The following is a 17,632-nucleotide window of genomic DNA, read 5'->3' as shown; positions in this document are numbered from 1 at the left end:
AGTATTTGGTTCTCCAATTAATATTAAAACAATTCATAAAATTTTAAGCTTTTGATGTGAACTTGGTTTTGATTTGAATTTGGTCATTTTTGGAGTTATGGGACTCGCCTCATCAAGTCAACCAGATTAATTATGAATTTGTTGAAATCAAAATATGTCTTGAATTTACTTTTAGAACCTTCTAATTCAAGCGTGCCTTTAGATTTGTAGCTGATCAAAAGTTAATAACAGTTATTAATTCTTAAATTCATTTGAAAATTAATATATAATATTCAAGTACATTAAATTTTAAGATTTTTGCAGATTGGAAATAGAATAAAATATTCTGATTTTTTCCTTTAACATTTTTACTTAAAAAATATAATTTTTTAAATTCAATTAAAGGTATATTCTCCTCGTTCTATTAACTCCTGAAAAAGCGATGAACGCAAAAACCCTTCGTTTTTATTACAGGCATTTAAACATTGTAAATTACTAAATGAACTTTTGCATAAAGAAGACTTTGTAGGGTCCTATATGTAAAAGTAACATTGAAAAATGATTTGCGGGAAGAGAAAATGGCAACCAGACCCATTTTCCCACGCCTGCTTACTGTGTCTGCTCACCACTCATCCTCTCCTGCTTCAGTCTTCTACAGTCGCTGCTTAGGTTTAGGGTTTCTTTCTCTCTCTTCAAGCTCGCATTTTCCATAAGCTCTTCTGGTTCTCCAGCTTATCCTCTATCCTTATCTTCTTCCATGGCGAAAGGCACTGATGGGTTGAAAGACGAGTGCTTTTCTTACTTCTCATAATCCTTCGCGGCTCGGTTTATATCATTTTTAACGCACTCTTCTTCTTCTTGCTCCAACAAGTTCTTTAAGCCTTTGTGAATCCTTCTATTCTCAGCTTCTGCAAGTGCCTTACTAAAAATCTTATATTTCACCGCTTTTAAGCCAATGCCGGAGTAGCTCTTTAGGATTTTAGTGAAAATGAGGTTCTTTGGGGGGACCCTAACGCTTATCCTTTTACTTCTTCCCGTTTCATCTCAGCTACCTTCTCAAGATATCATGTCCCTTCTCGCGTTTAAGAAAGGGATAACGCATGATCCCACTGGTTACATCTCTGATTCATGGAATGAAGAGTCTATAGACTTCAATGGCTGCCCTTCTTCTTGGAATGGCATTGTTTGCAACGGTGATCGTGTTGCCGGCATTGTGCTGGATAACCTCGGCATTTCTGGCACTGTGGACCTCTCAGTCTTTGGCAATCTTACTACGCTTCTCAAGCTCTCCATGGCCAACAACAACCTTTCCGGGACTCTGCCTGGAAATCTGGGAGACTTCAAGAGCTTGAAGTACTTGGATATCTCCTGCAATGTGTTTTCTGGGGAGATACCGAAAGATATTGAGAAGCTTCAGAGCATCCAAAATTTGTCTTTGGCTGGGAACGGCTTCTCTGGTCCGCTGCCAGATTCTATAGGAGATGTTGATTCAGTTAGATCTCTTGATATGAGCCATAACCATCTTTCTGGTTCCTTGCCTTCATCCTTGAAGGGTCTTAGGTTATTGGTGTCTTTGAATCTTTCCTTCAATGCATTTGAGAAGGGGATTCCAAGTGGTTTGGATTTGATATCAAGTCTGGAATCCATTGATTTTAGCTGGAATAGATTGGATGGCGATGTTGATTGGGAATTTCTGATGCAGACTAGTGTTTTGAATGTTGATTTCAGTGGCAATTCTCTTACAAGTTCTAATGCAAATGAGATGAAATTTTTGTCTCAGGTGTCAGATTCTGTGAAGTATCTCAATCTGAGCCATAATCAGTTAACTGGATCCCTAATTGACGGAGGCGAGCTATCTACTTTTGGGAGTTTGAGAGTATTGGATTTGAGCTACAATCGGTTGTCAGGACCATTGCCTGGATTTGATTATGTGTATGACCTTGAGATTCTTAGGCTTGGAAACAATGAGTTTACTGGGTTTCTACCAAATGGGCTCCTTAAAGGTGATACTTTGGTGCTGAATGAATTGGATTTGAGTGCGAATAATCTCTCAGGTACGTGCTTAATTGACAATAAAGTTTGTTTGGGGCGGCTTTCTTACTGCTTCTTAAAGCAAATTGTTAGTACAAAATTTTTAATTTTTGTACTAGTAAGTTGCCATAAGAAGCAGTAAAAAGCTTTCGCAAATGAAGCCTAATTAATGCTACGCTTCCTTTGAGATTTTGCATTTTTGCATAATGAAATCTTGGTGTTATGAGAAGAGTGGAATTTCCATAATTCTTATTTTTTATTGATGTGCAAGATAATGTGTAGCCGTATAAGTAAAACTTTTATTAGTTTGGGTGAATATCTAGGGAGCATACTTAGCTTTCATGGGAAAGTTTAAAAATAAATGAATAGGGAGACCCATCTCTGCCACTTGGGATTGGGAAAGGTGGAAAACAACAAAGAGAATTATATGCCGACACTGTTCCTTAAGCATCACAAGCTATTGTCCCAAAGGACCTTTGTGTATATATAAAATCACCACGAAGATTAGATAAATATTGTTTTCATCCACTAAGTCAACACATTTTCAACATAATTGCTTAGTTATATCTCATGAAAAGATCTTATCTTTGTCTACCACCTCGTCGGAATTTCCTCTTATACTTACTATGTACACAAGAATGTGTTGAATTTGTTATTTTTAGTGAGAGCAACATTACTTTTGATATAAATTCCTATTACCATATGTTATTTGATTAATTTTTGCATTGGAGCTGACATTTTTGGGACTGACAAGGTTGCTTTGCATATGGCAGGACATATCGGGTTGATAACGTCGACAACATTACGGATACTTAATCTGTCCTCTAATGCAATAACTGGTGAACTTCCATTGCTTACTGGGAGCTGCACAACACTTGATTTTTCAAAAAACCAGATTAGTGGAAACTTATCAGTCACAGCAAAATGGAGTAATGACCTTGAATTCATTGACCTTAGCCAGAATCAATTGAAAGGACCTATTCCAGAAGTAACTTCACAGTTTCTACGGCTAAATTATCTTAATCTTTCCCACAACACACTTCTGAATACTCTACCTGAGGTTCTGGTTCAGTACCCAAAACTTACTATTCTTGACCTTAGCTCAAACCAATTTAGTGGTCCTATCCTTCCTGATTTGCTTGCATCTTCTTCATTACATGAGCTTCATCTCCAAAACAATTTACTGACAGGTGAGATCAAGTTTTCTCCATCATCGCCGAATAAACCTAGTGTTCAGGTTCTTAATCTTGCCAACAACCATTTTAATGGTGTTTACCCTGATGACTTTGCCTTCTTAACTGGCTTACAATTGCTTGACATATCTGCAAACAATTTCTCTGGTAATTTGCCTCCCACCATTACCAAACTCATTTCCCTAAATTCCTTGGACATTTCCCAGAACCATTTCTCAGGCCCTCTGCCAACAACATTGCCCAGCACCCTAATATTCTTCAATGCATCATACAACGACCTATCTGGAATAGTTCCACAAAACTTGAGGAAGTTTCCAGATTCTTCTTTCCATCCAGGAAATTCCAAGTTGCTGTTTCCAGGTGGCTCTCCTGGATCTGGTGGTTCTTCATCTGGAAGTTCAACACATAAACCCATCAGATCCTACATCAAAGCAGTGATAATTGTCGCTTGTGTTGCTTTTATCTTACTAATCCTCATTTTCATTTTTGTGCAATACAAAAGAACCTCAAGTAGATCCCACAGTGAGAGGGTTGTAGACAAGAATGCACATAGAATGGCCACCCCTGATACTTCCAGGGGAAAGGGCAGCGAAGCTGGCGGTGCACTGGTTGTTTCAGCAGGAGATTTGATCACCCCAAGAAAAGAATCATCCTCTGAAATCATTGGCTCTGAAGAGAAAATGTCAGCTGGTGTTGGATTTTCGCCATCGAAGAACAGTCGGATCTCATGGTCGCCTGATTCCGGTGAGACGTATCCGCCGGAAAACCTCGCAAGATTGGATGTTCGATCACCTGATAGATTGGCTGGTGATTTACATTTCTTGGATGAGACCATAACCCTTACTCCAGAAGAATTGTCAAGGGCTCCAGCTGAAGTATTAGGAAGGAGTAGCCATGGTACTTCTTATAGGGCAACACTTGATAATGGTTTGTTCTTGACTGTAAAATGGCTGAGGGAAGGGGTAGCAAAGCCAAAGAAGGATTTTACTAAAGAAGCAAAAAAGTTTGCAAACATTCGGCATCCCAATGTGGTTGGATTGCGAGGTTACTATTGGGGACCTACACAGCATGAGAAACTCATTTTATCAGATTATATTTCTCCTGGCAGTCTTGCTAGCTTTCTTTATGGTATGGATCTCTTTTGCTTTATCATTTATTTTACCTTTTGCTTGCTACTATAATATTTTTAATGAAACATATCTTTGTGTGGTAAAAACTTGAACTCTGTAAAATACTCATCTATTCATTTGTTGAAGTTTGTAAAGTCTCATTTAACTTGTAGAAGTAATCATTTGAACCATGATCATTTTTGTCCTTACGAAATATTCCCTATTGTTAAGTTGGTAAAATTATTCTGTGCGGGCTGGTGGTGAATCAGAACGAACCATGTCACTTTTTTTGCTGTGTATTGCGATTATGTACTGGGTGACGTATGCATTCTAATTCGCCTTAGGATAGTCCATTGTCCGCACAGAATAATTTCTTGTCGCTGCTAACAAAGAATAGGCATCCGCACAGAATAATTTCTTGGCTTTCATCATTGGGTTTGTTCTTTAGATTTATATGATTATTCTAAGACTTAATTGTTCATAAATCATTCTTTATATTCATTTGCTAAAATTTTTAACCACTTTCCTTCAATTGAACTAATTGCCATTATAGCTATGTGTAATAATTTCATTGTACAAAAAGAGTTTTTCCATCTCTTTACAGCTCAAAACTGTTGTAATGTTCAACTCGTTTGTTCTTCCAGATCGACCTGGTAGGAGGGGGCCGCCCCTAACCTGGGCTCAGAGGCTCAAGATCGCCGTCGATGTTGCCCGTGGGCTAAACTACCTCCATTTTGACCGGGCCATGCCGCACGGCAACCTGAAAACCACCAACATCTTATTAGATGGCCTCGACCTCAATGCCAGAGTGTCGGACTACTGCCTCCACCGTCTAATGACTCCTGCCGGAACAACCGATCAGATCCATGACTCAGGTGTTCTGGGCTACTGTGCGCCGGAACTCGCCGGAGCCAAGAAGCCAACACCGTCGTTTAAATCGGATACATATGCGTTTGGAGTTGTGCTACTGGAGCTCATAACTGGGAAATGTGCAGGTGATGTGGTATCGGGTGACGAGGGTGGGATCGATCTGACTGACTGGGTGAGGCTAAGGGTTGCAGAAGGTCGAGGATCGGATTGCTTCGATGCTGCCATGGCTGCGGATATATCGAACTCGACTTCTGTGAAAGGTATGAAGGAGATGCTGGGTATAGCTTTGAGATGTATCCGTCCAGTTTCAGAGAGACCAGGAATCAAATCTGTTTATGAGGATCTCTCATCGATATGAATCTTCTTGTTTGTGTAAAAACCAGCGACTTTAAAAAGAAAAAAAATCCAGGTCTGCTCTCATCTCAAAGCTGCTAGCAATTTTGATTGCTTTGAGTCTGTTGATCTTGAACATATCTTTTACTTTGCTGTTATAATTTCCTGCTCATTGTTTCTATTTGCTGCTGATCTATGATTAATGAAGAAGGTTGTTAATTATGGAAATTGCTACAAGTTTTTCTTAGCAATAGTAAGTTTCTTCGATTACCCATTCTTTTATAGTAACTATTTTAATATATACTCTTCAGTGGATTTGATTTCTTTTTCTGAGAAGTTTAGACGTTAAAAACTGTCAGGTCTGCTATGTCATTGACTTCTAACATTGATTACTGAGTGTATGCTCTAAAAAACCAAGCATTGAAGTAATTATTATGTGTGCACATCCGGATTTGGATTTAAATGAAAATATGATGCGGCCATGCGGGAATTATATATTATTATATTATTATATATTATTGTATATTTAATTATGTATTAATTAATGCATAATAATATATAACAAATACATACTAATACATAGCAATACGTAATAATAATATTATGTTTTGATGTGTATTAATTAATACACAGTAATATATAGTAACACTTAGTAATATATTAGTCCATGCGTCATAATTTTATTGGAGTCCGGATATTGTCTATAATTTCTCCAAGCATTGAATGCTGTGTACACTAGCACATCATCATTATATGATTACATCAATTTTCAAGCTTTGATTATTTTTGGTGAGATGACAAGGAAAGGAGCTGACGTAGCGCATTCTAGTTGATCTACAAACAGTGTTCGGCATCCGCATAAAATAAATTTTCCTTCAATACACAATCCACCTTCAATCAACTATTCTAGAAAAGCTTAAAAAATGCTTCAACAGTGCATTCAAGTGGCATTACTATAATTAACATTAACACCAGACAAATCAGACGGTCTGAAAATTTTAGATTTATTTTTAAAGAAATATAAAATAAAATTTATTTAATTATTCATGCATTATACTCCAAAATACTTTTAGAAATTTCCAAAAAAAAAAAAAATTTCTTTTCTCCTTTGAAATCTCTAATCCCTGCAATAATAAGCGACAATTGACATTCTACAAAAAGTTTAATAACAACTCAGGTTTGGAGAATGGGTACTTAGAAAACTATCCAAAACAAATGGGAAATATTGCACAAAAATCAATAAAACTACAACCAAAACCCAGTAGTTAAATATATAGATAGCAAAAAACCCTCTGTAACATAAATCAGCCCGACCTGGTGAATTTGCTCATTCCTGAAAGGGCGATGAACGACAATAAGAGTAAACTTCTCAGTTGAACAGTCGAAACAATCACCGCATGGTGCTTCGAGCTTTTGGTTTGGCGAAGGACTCGAGGAATCTGAACATCCACCTATCAAGCATTCCTACAAGCAAGAAGCATCTTGATGAGCAATACTTGCACTCTTTTAATCAAAAGAATCATTAATAAAAAGTTAAGGTTACTGTGCTTTTCCTTTGAAATTTATATGAGACGCATTTTTCAAGTTGTTGATGCATAAAAAATCAGTCAGTCTACAACAGGAAAGAGAATAGGTAAATACCAAAGAAATGTTTAAAGTTAAACCATGTTATTTTCTCCAACACGAATTCACGTATTTCCAAGAGCATCTGCCTTCAGATTTAAATAATGTATGCAACTCATCTTATTCTGTTAGTTGAGAGCTTTGACTATCAACCAAAAAATCTTACATTCGAGTTTCATGTATGTGATATGGGTGAGTTAGCCTTAATTGACCTAAATGTCTACAACAACAACAACATCAAGCCTTTATCCTACTATGCAGAGTCGGCTACATGAATATTTTTTCCCCATTGTGTCATGTTAACAGTCAAATTCTTATTTAAATCTAATAAAGAAAGATCATGTCTAATATTTTCTAACCAAGTCTTTTTAGGTCTACCTCTACCTTTCTTAACATAAGTTAAATTTAATACCTCTATTTTCCTAATCAGGTCATCGAAAGGCCGTCAACCTCTACTTTCCTAACACTGTCGTTGTCAGGTCCCAAGTCCTGGATGAGAAAAGTTGAGGATTGCGTTATGAATTGACCTAAATGTCTAAAAAAAATAATGTAGAAAGTGCTGCTTCATCTAGAGCCACTGACCTCTTTGCTTCTCTCTCATTTTAACGTATGTTTCTTCTTTTTATAGCCAAACGGTAATTGTTCATGCTTACTGACGGCATAGTGCAGAAGTCATGTGCAATGTACGAAGTAGGCCTCTGCCAAATCGCACGGTCAAAAGAATCATCATTAATATCTGAAGGGTAATGTATTCCTCTGCCAAATTGTTGAATTTTAACTCGATCCAAGTAACAACCCAATTGTAGGCACAAATAGATAAAAATTAAGACCCAATTATCAATCATTTGAAAACCTGTTCTAATTATAGATGGCAGACTACATGCAGGTCAAGGAGTACCTAATCCAATTAAAACCTCACTAAATCCTTTGAATATTTCTTATATATTTTATATATTGTACTAAAAAATATCAGAATGTTGGTTCAAGAAAGCAGCCTTGAAAATAGCCTTAACCCTAACTCACAATAGCTCGTTTCCATAACATATTTCATATTAAATCCTTCCCAAATTAACAACTCAATCTCACCCCGCTCCCAAAGCCATTGGCATTACACAACGCCACTATCCACTTCGTTGCCACTCATTAAGGCTTCATTTGGGACGGCTTTCTTATTACTTCTTAAAACAGTTTTTTATTATAAAAATTAAAAATATTGTACTAAAAAATAGCTTTAAGAACCAGTAAAAAAACCGTCCCAAACGAAGCCGAAGTCTCCTCAGCTACAGCACCTAAACATCTCTGTTCCTGCCTACGCTATCTCCATTGCTCAAGCCTTCATAATCTTTCAATTTAGCCTCTCCGACATCTTTCATCTTCCTCTTCTCCGATGGTTGCACACAATATGGTTTCCTCTCCTTCCAACGGACCATTGACCGGGAAATTGCCTTCTGTCAATCAACAGCAACACCACTCAACACCCACCAATCCACAAACCCATGCACCTGCCAACCCACCAAATCAATTTACATCCAAATCTAAGCTTCCCCGGCACCGGCGACCGATGTTCTCTTGATGCGGGCAAAAAATATAGGGGTGCCAATACCCTTTGCCCACAAATAAAGAGACTGGACTAGAAGAGAACAAACTTTAAACGAAACGACACCGACAAAGACTAGAAGAGAACAAACTCTTACATTTCAAATTAAAGAAATTAAAAGAAATTATAAACACAAACACGACTCGATCTCAAAGACACCCTAAAGTTGCTTCACTTAGAGAAGAGGGATACATGTGGAGTGGCACTTGCGGAGAGACGAAAGAGGTTAGAAGCCCGAGAAGAAAGGTTGGAAAGAGCCCGCAGGATTTCCGGAGGGGATGAGAAAGAAGGTTGGAAAGAGCCCGCAGGATTTCCAAAGCAAACCCCGCAGGTTAAAGCTTCCAAAAATAACTTATCATTCACTTAACTTCAAACATTACAAATCTCCCATATATATAGGTATGAAAGGGAAGACCAAAAGACACTAACATTAAATTCCCATAGGAATTCGAAACATTACAAACATTAAAAAACTTAAATGCTTTGCACGGAAAAACATCCCAAACCCAAGAACCGAAGTGGTAGCCGTGGGAGCCAAGGAGGCCGCACGGGAACGAAGGGGCCACGGTCACGGGAGGGAGCCCAGGCACGGGAAACCAGCAGTCGGCCGGAATCCAAGGGGGCAAAAGCACAAAAAGCCATGGTGGAATTCAAGGAGCCACCATGGGAAAACCAAACAACTTCTTGGGATTCCAAAAGCCCTTTTTGGAAACCCAAGAGATAACTTTAAGACATTAAAAACTATAATAAAAGTGCATTAAAATAAATGATAAATATGAGTTAAAACTTAGCTAATAATGAGCTAACCCTTAGTTCAATAAGTGAACTAAAGACCAGCTCATAAATGAGCTAAAATTTCAGCTCAATTTTGATTGAGCTAGTAGACTCAAGGGAAGTCAAAATTCATATTATTTTGGACATGAGGTGACCCCCCCTTTGTCTACATCATCTCTCTCTCTCTCTCTCTCTCTCTCTCTCTCTTCCACCTTATGCATCTGGATTAACATGGAAGGCAATCCCATCACTTAACGCCTAAGCAGATCTTGGATTTAAAAATAAAGAAACCAAGTTTTGATCTTGACCAGTTGACAGTTATTGAAGGAAGCCACTAAAGTGTCAAGAAATTATGGGAAATTATCCAGATATCATAAAAAAACAAACTCTATTAGAATATTAAAGCCCCAAATGAACCGAAATTATAAATTTGATCCAAATATTACAAAAATAAAAACTTTCAGAAAAAAAGCTCAAAATGAACAATGTTTTAATTTTAGGCATTTATGTGAGCCATACGAAGCAACTACCTGTAAGAGCAAATGTACCACCAAGCACTGCACAGAGCCGAGTGATGAAATGTAGAAAACTACGTCGTTCTTCCTTTATGGTCACCGCGATAGGAGAGAGATCATACAAGAAGAATATAGCTGCAACATTAGAACAGAGCTGATTATTAAGAGAGTAGATAAATATAAAATCATTTCTCATAATCAAGATGCCAACCTGGCCAGGACCTGTCTGCGTCCTTTAGGGGAACAAAATACTCGGCCACAGAAAATTGATTTGTGGGCAAAACATCTTTATTTAGGTACCGATACTCTGTTGGGACAATCTGCATCACAATGCATATGCTCCAAATGTATCATCAAATCTAACCTAAGATGATCCAATACAGAAATTCCTCATACTGAACCATAACAGGAAATGGAATGGTCCCCTTTTTTGTAACAGATCTATGAAAATTTTATAAAGCAAATGAATCTCCGAATGGAACTGAAAATTCCAGTCATATAAAAGGTTCAATGACAACTAAAGCTGATTCTCGATGAGGAAACATCCAGAAGCAACCCAAAAATCTTTCTACTATTTGGAAGAAAACTAAAAATTGCAAATCCTAAAAGGATAAATAACCAAAATAGAAAATAAGTCAAGCTATGTGCCTTATTACTAAGGTCATTGTAGTTCTATAGATTTTTTTTCATTTTTCATTGAAATTGAATTCATTCTACTTATATTGCGCCCAGTGCCCAAGTAGTTTGGCCAATAGTAGGTCAAGAAATATTGAATGGGGATGTGGGCGGTGGTTTCCGAGGAATACAAATAACCTCCGGTTTTTTTCAGATTTGGCGAGCATCCGGAATCACTAGTGAATTACAACTCTATTGTACCGCAATTGGTGCATTGGTCTTTGCATCGTTAATGCTTTTTGCTGGTTGGTTCCCAAGTTTTTCTATGAAGAGCTGATCTAATTGTATTAGTTTCTATAATGGATTTCTTCTGCATAATACTAATTGATAGGGCCTCATTGATAAGTGTTACAAGATCTCGTGCATTAGAACCCATGATTATGAACCCGAATCCGTTAGTATAGAACATCTTCTTTTCCAAGTGAAGTCCCATAGTAAATGAAAGAATGAAAAACTGCTTTCGTTGTTGTGGAAGAAGCCTCAAAGAAGAAATAAAAAAGTTGGCTTCAATTTTAATGCAATGAACGGCATTTTATCCGGGTCGAGTTGCACGAATAATACAACCCATAAAATCTACATATATAAGAATTGGAAATTACAGTTTTTTTTTCTATCACAAACCACAAGCCTTAAGGTTTTCGGAAAGACACTAAAAACCCTAGCTTTATACAGCAGTAATTCCACATTTACCGTCAGGGCATATGGCAATCTATCATGCATGCATTAAAAGTAATAAAAAAATGGCATGAAAATGGTTTACCTTGATATAATACTTGAAAGTTCCACTAGCTTCATGCAAAATACGAGTGGTTCCATCTAGTGGATTCTGGATGCCAGGATACTTGGGACCAAATGACAAATCATGAATCACGTGACTAACATTTACATTTGATGATACCCCAAAAATCTATCAAGATGTGAAATAAATAAGAATAATATGAAAGTAAAACAGAAACATTTACTATCAGAAGAAAAAAAAAAGAATAAGATGAATCGCAAAACAGAAATACACTCACAAACACTCATAACAAGAAACTTTCAGAAGAAAATAAAAGTACGACCTAAAAGTATGATATTTACAGGATTTAGTGTTTGAACCAAGTCAGGTTACGAATATGTTAAGACGTGTGTGCCACACATCTAGCACCCACAGATGTAGGAGAGAAAGGCATTCCTTTGCTCAAGCTTGGTTCATTATTTTAATTAAGTCAACTTAAGATTGAACAAAGATTGAATTTTAAAATCTTGTTAGACCTTTTTTTTTTCTTTTTCTTATTGCTCTAGATTCAATTTTCAAGCTTAAATCAATTTTAATTAGGTGTAGATGAGACAAATTGATGTGACCAAACAAGCTTTTTAATATAGATTTGCTAGTAAAGTTTCTTAGAGATTGAGAATAGTCAATTTGTTAGTTTGGTGATCATAAAAAAAACTTGAAACTCGAATCACCATCAACAACATCAACCCTTTATTCCAGTATGTGGGATTGATTACAAGAATCTTTATTCCTCCATTGTATCTTGTTACAAGTCAAATTCTAATTTAAATCACGAGTGTCGTGTCGGACACTGTGTCGGACACTGCACACCTCTTTGAGGAGAAGTGTCGGTGCATCATAGATTACAAAAATCTTTCTTCCTCCATTGTATCTTGTTACAAGTCAAATTCTAATTTAAATCTAATAAAAAAAAGATCATTTCTAATATTTTCTAATGAATTAGGTCTACTTCTATATTTCTTAATATGGACCAAATCTAATATATCTATTCTCATAACCGGTCATCATAAGGCCGACGTTTTATATGACCAAACCATCTAAGATGACTCTAATCTGATTTGCCATTGAAACTACTCCAACCTTTTCATATATATACCTGTTTCGCATTCTATCTCTTAAGAGTAAAGCCACTCATCCACCTAAGCATCCTCATCTCTGCGACACTTAATTTTATGCTTTCTTTTAATGGTCAACATTTTGCGCCATAAAGCATTACAAGTCTCACCACCATCTAATAGGATTTGCCCTTAAGTTTGAGGGGTACTTTACCATCACGGCATCAAACAATAGGCCCGATGCATCCATCCAACTTATTAATGATTTGAAACTCAGCCAAGGATCGGATAATATCCCCATCATTTCATCATCACTCTGAACAATAGATCTAAATTATCTCAATTGTGTACTCTTATTAATGATTTGAAACTCGACAAACAACAAACAACAACATCAAGCCTTTATCCCACTACGTGGGGTCGGCTACATGAATCCTTTTTCTCAATGATTTGAAACTCGAATGAAAAAAAAAAAAAAAAGAATCCAAAGTCTGCAATGAATGAGTTTTCCATATCTCATTAGCAAGAAAACAATAATTAATCCATCAAAATACTCAAACAAGAGTTTATTGATCAATTATTAAATGCTGAACAACAATGAACTAGTCCATTCACATAAATAAACAAATTTATATTAGAACAAGTTTATTTATATAACGAGCCACATTAATTATGTTTACTACACAGCCAAGGGTCGGATATAAATGAGCTACAATCATGCCAAGTTTAAATCTTTCTAAACAGCTAACTCCCATTACCAAACTATAATGAGTTCGACTATTTCAAAGAACATATTGGTTCTCTTACAACCTCCTATATCTTGCCTACTTATGCCTATAAGAGTAAAATAAAAGCCGTAAGAAAACTCACTGAACCTTTTATACCACAGGCACAGTCAAAAAGCAGACTAGACTTCAATTTTTCAATTTCACTCTTAATGGTGCAACAATTCTAATAGAAAAATATTCATAAAAAATTAACTAAATGAGCCAGCTCTCAAATTTACTGAACTACAAAAAATGTGATCAGGTCCACTTTTTGGTTAATCATTCTAGCTTCCACAAAATATCAAGTAACCAATTCTCTTGGAGTTGCATCATTTATACTAATCAAATCAATTTGTTAAAGTTGATAATCCAATGAAAAGGTCATCAGGAATGGTCAAGGACAAGTAAATATCCATGAAAAAAAACTCATTAAGGCTGATGTTATATGCTGCATTTAGTCTAATAAATGAAAAACATCAATCAAGGTCCTAAGATAATGGTATTGAATGAAAAGAGGATAGAAGCATCAGAAGTTCAAAACATAGCAAAGCAATGAGAATAAAAAAGATCATAACCACGCCATGGTTGAACACAATGAAGCAACTTTGTCCTTCCTCTTACCTTATGTTTCAAAAAGGACGGGAAAAAAGTACAATTGCTCTTACATAATGGAATTTGTAGGGTTACCGTGAAATAAATGTTTCCCACCAAAGGCCACCTTGTTTCATGTAATTGCGTGTCCGGAAGTTGCTGGATCTTACTTTCAGAAGTGAGTTCAAGTGTTTGTTTTATTGAAAAAAGATGAATGTGATACTCAAACTCCAAAAAGATGAGAAGTGAATTTTAATTGAGGGCTATGAAGTCAACTTCATTTTCTTTTCATTCTAACAACAATAGAATAATAATAAATAAATAAAATTACGATTAGAATATTAGCTTTACTTATAATTAAAATAAAATAAAATAAAGTAATAGGAGAGTTGGTATAAATGAAACTCATCACAGCAAAAATAAGCATAGAAACTAAAAATTAAACCCCCCAAAAAAAAAAAAAACAGCGACTCATTTCCATGTGAGTCACATCCAGAACTGAGATTCAAATACTTTCCAAACCTTAAAATGAAACAAACTATAACCCTAAAAGTTAAACTAAAATACCCTGCTACTAGAAAGATGATCATATTTCAAACACATACTCCTGGATATAATATAATGCTACGTCACTAGAAGTTTATAAGTATTTGAATTTTACTGCTTCAGCAATCCAAAGATGTTATTGTTAACTGTTAAAAGAATTTGAAAGAATAACCTGCTGGGCTACCAAAATGTTCAAACCATGGACGGATATATGGAAATTACCAGCGACCCTTTGCACATCTAGTACACCAAATACCTGGCACGCAAATGAACCATACTAATTTAGCTCAAAGATTCTAAAGTTTAAACTTCAAATTAAGGCACGTGAAAGGATACATAAATGGCATACCCTGCAACCTTGACCTTTTTCAATTGCCTGTTTCGTATTCTCAATCATTTTCTTCGCATCAGTGTCAAAACTAACACCTTGGTCATGCTTCTTGTGGGAGGAATCCTCATGATGATCTTTATCACCATCTGTTCAAATTTAATTAAACTAGCTCTCATCATGGATATTATTTATAGGTGATGAAATCACATTAAATCAACTTTTGATAAATAACATACTGGGCGAGGAAAGTACAGAAAAAGATGAATAGAACATTATCAAGAAAGGCAAGTACCATGCTCTTGTGTTGAGTGCTCCTTCTCAACAAGATCTGTTAAGAACTCGGAAGTACCCAAAATGTGACCCTCGCTATCCACATGGAGCTTCAGTGCAGATACAACAGGTCAGTATGCCGTGAACCATCATTTACAGAACCAACTGCAGTAACACATTTTAGCGATAACTAAAAATGAAGAAAGACAAGTAGTCTCCTAAAGGAAATAAAAAGGAAATGTTTAATCGACCTAAGGTAAGCTATTCAGAGTCTGTTTGCAGGCAATCTAATAATCAGTGTGCCGACTCCTCAAAAATTGGTTTCAACTTCATTAACTAATTATGAATAATTTTTGGCACCCTTTCTCTCAATCATTTGATTTGAATTGCCAGTGAGATAAAGCTTTGCTACATCTGCTCTCTCTTAGCTCCATTTCCCATTGCAAAAACTGCAGTCGGACACATTTGCATTACTTTGAAAGACGTCTTGAAAAGGTAAAGTAAAGCACTTTATGCTCAGATTTTCATAGCGTCACTTTCCAAGGTCTGCCCATGTAGAGGCCTTCATTAAATGCAAATCATGCCAACTAAATCATGCCATTTATTTTCCCTTTAAGCATATGGATGAAAACAACATGCCTGCCAACTCTGAACATAACAATGTCCCTCTACTGTAGGACCACTTCGTGCCATCTAATTCAAACTAATGAAGAAGATCCAACATAGGCTTTATAGGTTTATAGTGAAAGATTCAATTTAGGATGTTAAAGATAAGACCTCAAGCTCAAGATTGGCTCAAATACATTTGCTCTAATCTCTTGCCAAGCCAAATCTGATCATGGGTTAGTTTAATCCAATAATGATTTGAGCTAGACATGATTTGTTAGCTTTGAATTCGAGACATCCAAATTCAATCGCAATCAATTTTTTATCTCATAAGACAAATTCCTAATTCAACATAGAAGCATGCATTCATTCATAAAAAATATATATATATATATATATATATCCCAAATGTATGATGAGTTTACACTCCCATGACTCAATCATCAATATAGTCTTATATATCATCAATATAGTCAACTATAAGTCCATGATTCTCCCACATCATGAATGGCAAAATACATGACTATTGACATCATATCCTCTTCATAGACCTCCCTTATTTATTCTCCTTGGGTTCGTAATTGGCTCAAGGTGTGCCTCAGATAGTGGAATTGTAAACAAAAAACAAAGCCAACTCAAAATAGTAGAAATAAAGCTATTGGAAACAATGATAGTAAAAAAGAAAAGACATACAAATTGGACTTTTCAAATTGAGCATTCTAAATCTATTGGTTCTGATTCCTCTTGGAGAAGGCTTTTTCTAAGAAAACATGCCCAAATATGGTTAAGGCAATTTCTAAGGGCAGTATTAGCTCCAAAGAAATGGCTTAAAATCACAACAAGCATGCAATAAACTGTCTCTAGCTCTCCTTGTCTATAGCTGCTCAGTAGCTGAGTTTTTTATTGCCAACATTCTAGTGCATATTTTATAATACAACAACAACAATAACATCATCAAGCATTTATCCCACTGTGCGGTTGGCCTAGTGCATATTTTTTATATTTAAATTTTATGATTTTATTTTAACCAAAATGCACTCGCTGCATCATATCCTACTTATTCATGATTTAAAGATTCCTATTTTGGCGACCTCATGTTTCCATTTCCCATTTCTACATTTTAGTTACATTAAGTACTCTAATTCAAAATGTTCAATGTGTGTGTGTCTTAAAGATCTAATAATACCATATCACAAAAGATGGAGGATATTACATTCCAGTTACATGGCGGATTAAAATGATCGAGAGAACAAAAAAACTAATAATAGTATTTTCCTAACTAAGAAAACACGCATATACTCATATTGTGCAAATACTGTTGCAACAAGAATTTTACCTTCCAAATGTTAGTATCCAAGTCCACTTCATGTTTACCAGAAAGGTCAATTGCATCCACACTTAAGACTGAAAAAAAATGAATGCAAATATGATGTCAATTCAATCAACATGTATGAGAATCTTTAGCAATAAACAGATGGAAAAGACAAACTTTATGCCTAACCCACCTTCACAGGGTAATGAAGGAAAAGTCACATTTATATGGATCGGAAGAGTTTCTCCTCTCTTAAGATCTACTGACATCTGCACAAGAAACCAATGCAGTATTACAAGATCTGACAAGAGCAATCTATTCACAACTGCAACTCTCCATTCCCATTGCTAAAATGAGAAATAAAAAAGTTTAGAAAATCAGTACTTGATCACACATGATTGATGTTAGAGAAACACTGGCAACAGTTTTTTTCTTCGAACAGCTTCCCACTATATATGCAATCAAACCATACCTTAGACTAAGGTTGACAGAAACCGTCCAGATATCACAAGATAAGCATATGATACATATTACTAACTTAATTTACACGTCAACAATGAATTACATGGTCATCTAAATTACGTTATTGTTGTTATGGTTTGTAGTTGGTGGTAAAAAAGGCTACATTTGCTATTGCAATGTTGCTGCTTTGTTGAATGGTGCTATATTGCATTAAG

General features: G+C 35.9%; 2 protein-coding genes across 3 annotated transcripts; one reads left to right on the top strand and one right to left on the bottom strand.

The window, feature by feature from the left end:
- Window positions 1-559: 559 nt before the first annotated feature.
- On the top strand, window positions 560-5,743 carry LOC110099724 (LRR receptor-like serine/threonine-protein kinase GHR1). The gene is made up of 3 exons (XM_020826970.2): window positions 560-2,033; window positions 2,784-4,331; window positions 4,957-5,743. The coding sequence occupies exons 1-3, from the start codon at window positions 968-970 to the stop codon at window positions 5,538-5,540; spliced, it is 3,198 nt and encodes a 1,065-aa protein (XP_020682629.1). The 5' UTR covers window positions 560-967; the 3' UTR covers window positions 5,541-5,743.
- Window positions 5,744-6,626: 883 nt separating this feature from the next.
- LOC110099739 (endoplasmic reticulum-Golgi intermediate compartment protein 3) lies at window positions 6,627-17,278 on the bottom strand. 2 transcript variants are annotated; one of them, XM_020826993.2, is made up of 9 exons: window positions 17,149-17,278; window positions 16,980-17,047; window positions 15,060-15,147; window positions 14,786-14,913; window positions 14,609-14,692; window positions 11,460-11,606; window positions 10,236-10,344; window positions 10,040-10,159; window positions 6,627-6,979 (listed from the first exon to the last, which is right to left on the bottom strand). In XM_020826993.2, exons 1-9 carry the CDS (start codon window positions 17,222-17,224, stop codon window positions 6,906-6,908), a joined length of 894 nt encoding a protein of 297 aa, XP_020682652.2. In that variant the 5' UTR covers window positions 17,225-17,278; the 3' UTR covers window positions 6,627-6,905. The 2 variants fall into 2 exon arrangements, with proteins under 2 accessions (XP_020682652.2, XP_028549141.1); XM_028693308.1 differs by lacking the exon at window positions 11,460-11,606.
- Window positions 17,279-17,632: the final 354 nt, after the last annotated feature.

The sequence above is a fragment of the Dendrobium catenatum genome, unplaced genomic scaffold (genome assembly GCF_001605985.2).
Source record: "Dendrobium catenatum unplaced genomic scaffold, ASM160598v2 fragScaff_scaffold_253, whole genome shotgun sequence".
Lineage (NCBI taxonomy): Eukaryota > Viridiplantae > Streptophyta > Magnoliopsida > Asparagales > Orchidaceae > Dendrobium > Dendrobium catenatum.
The sequence above is the reverse complement of the archived record's forward strand: the minus strand, read 5'-3'. Positions and strand labels throughout refer to the sequence as shown.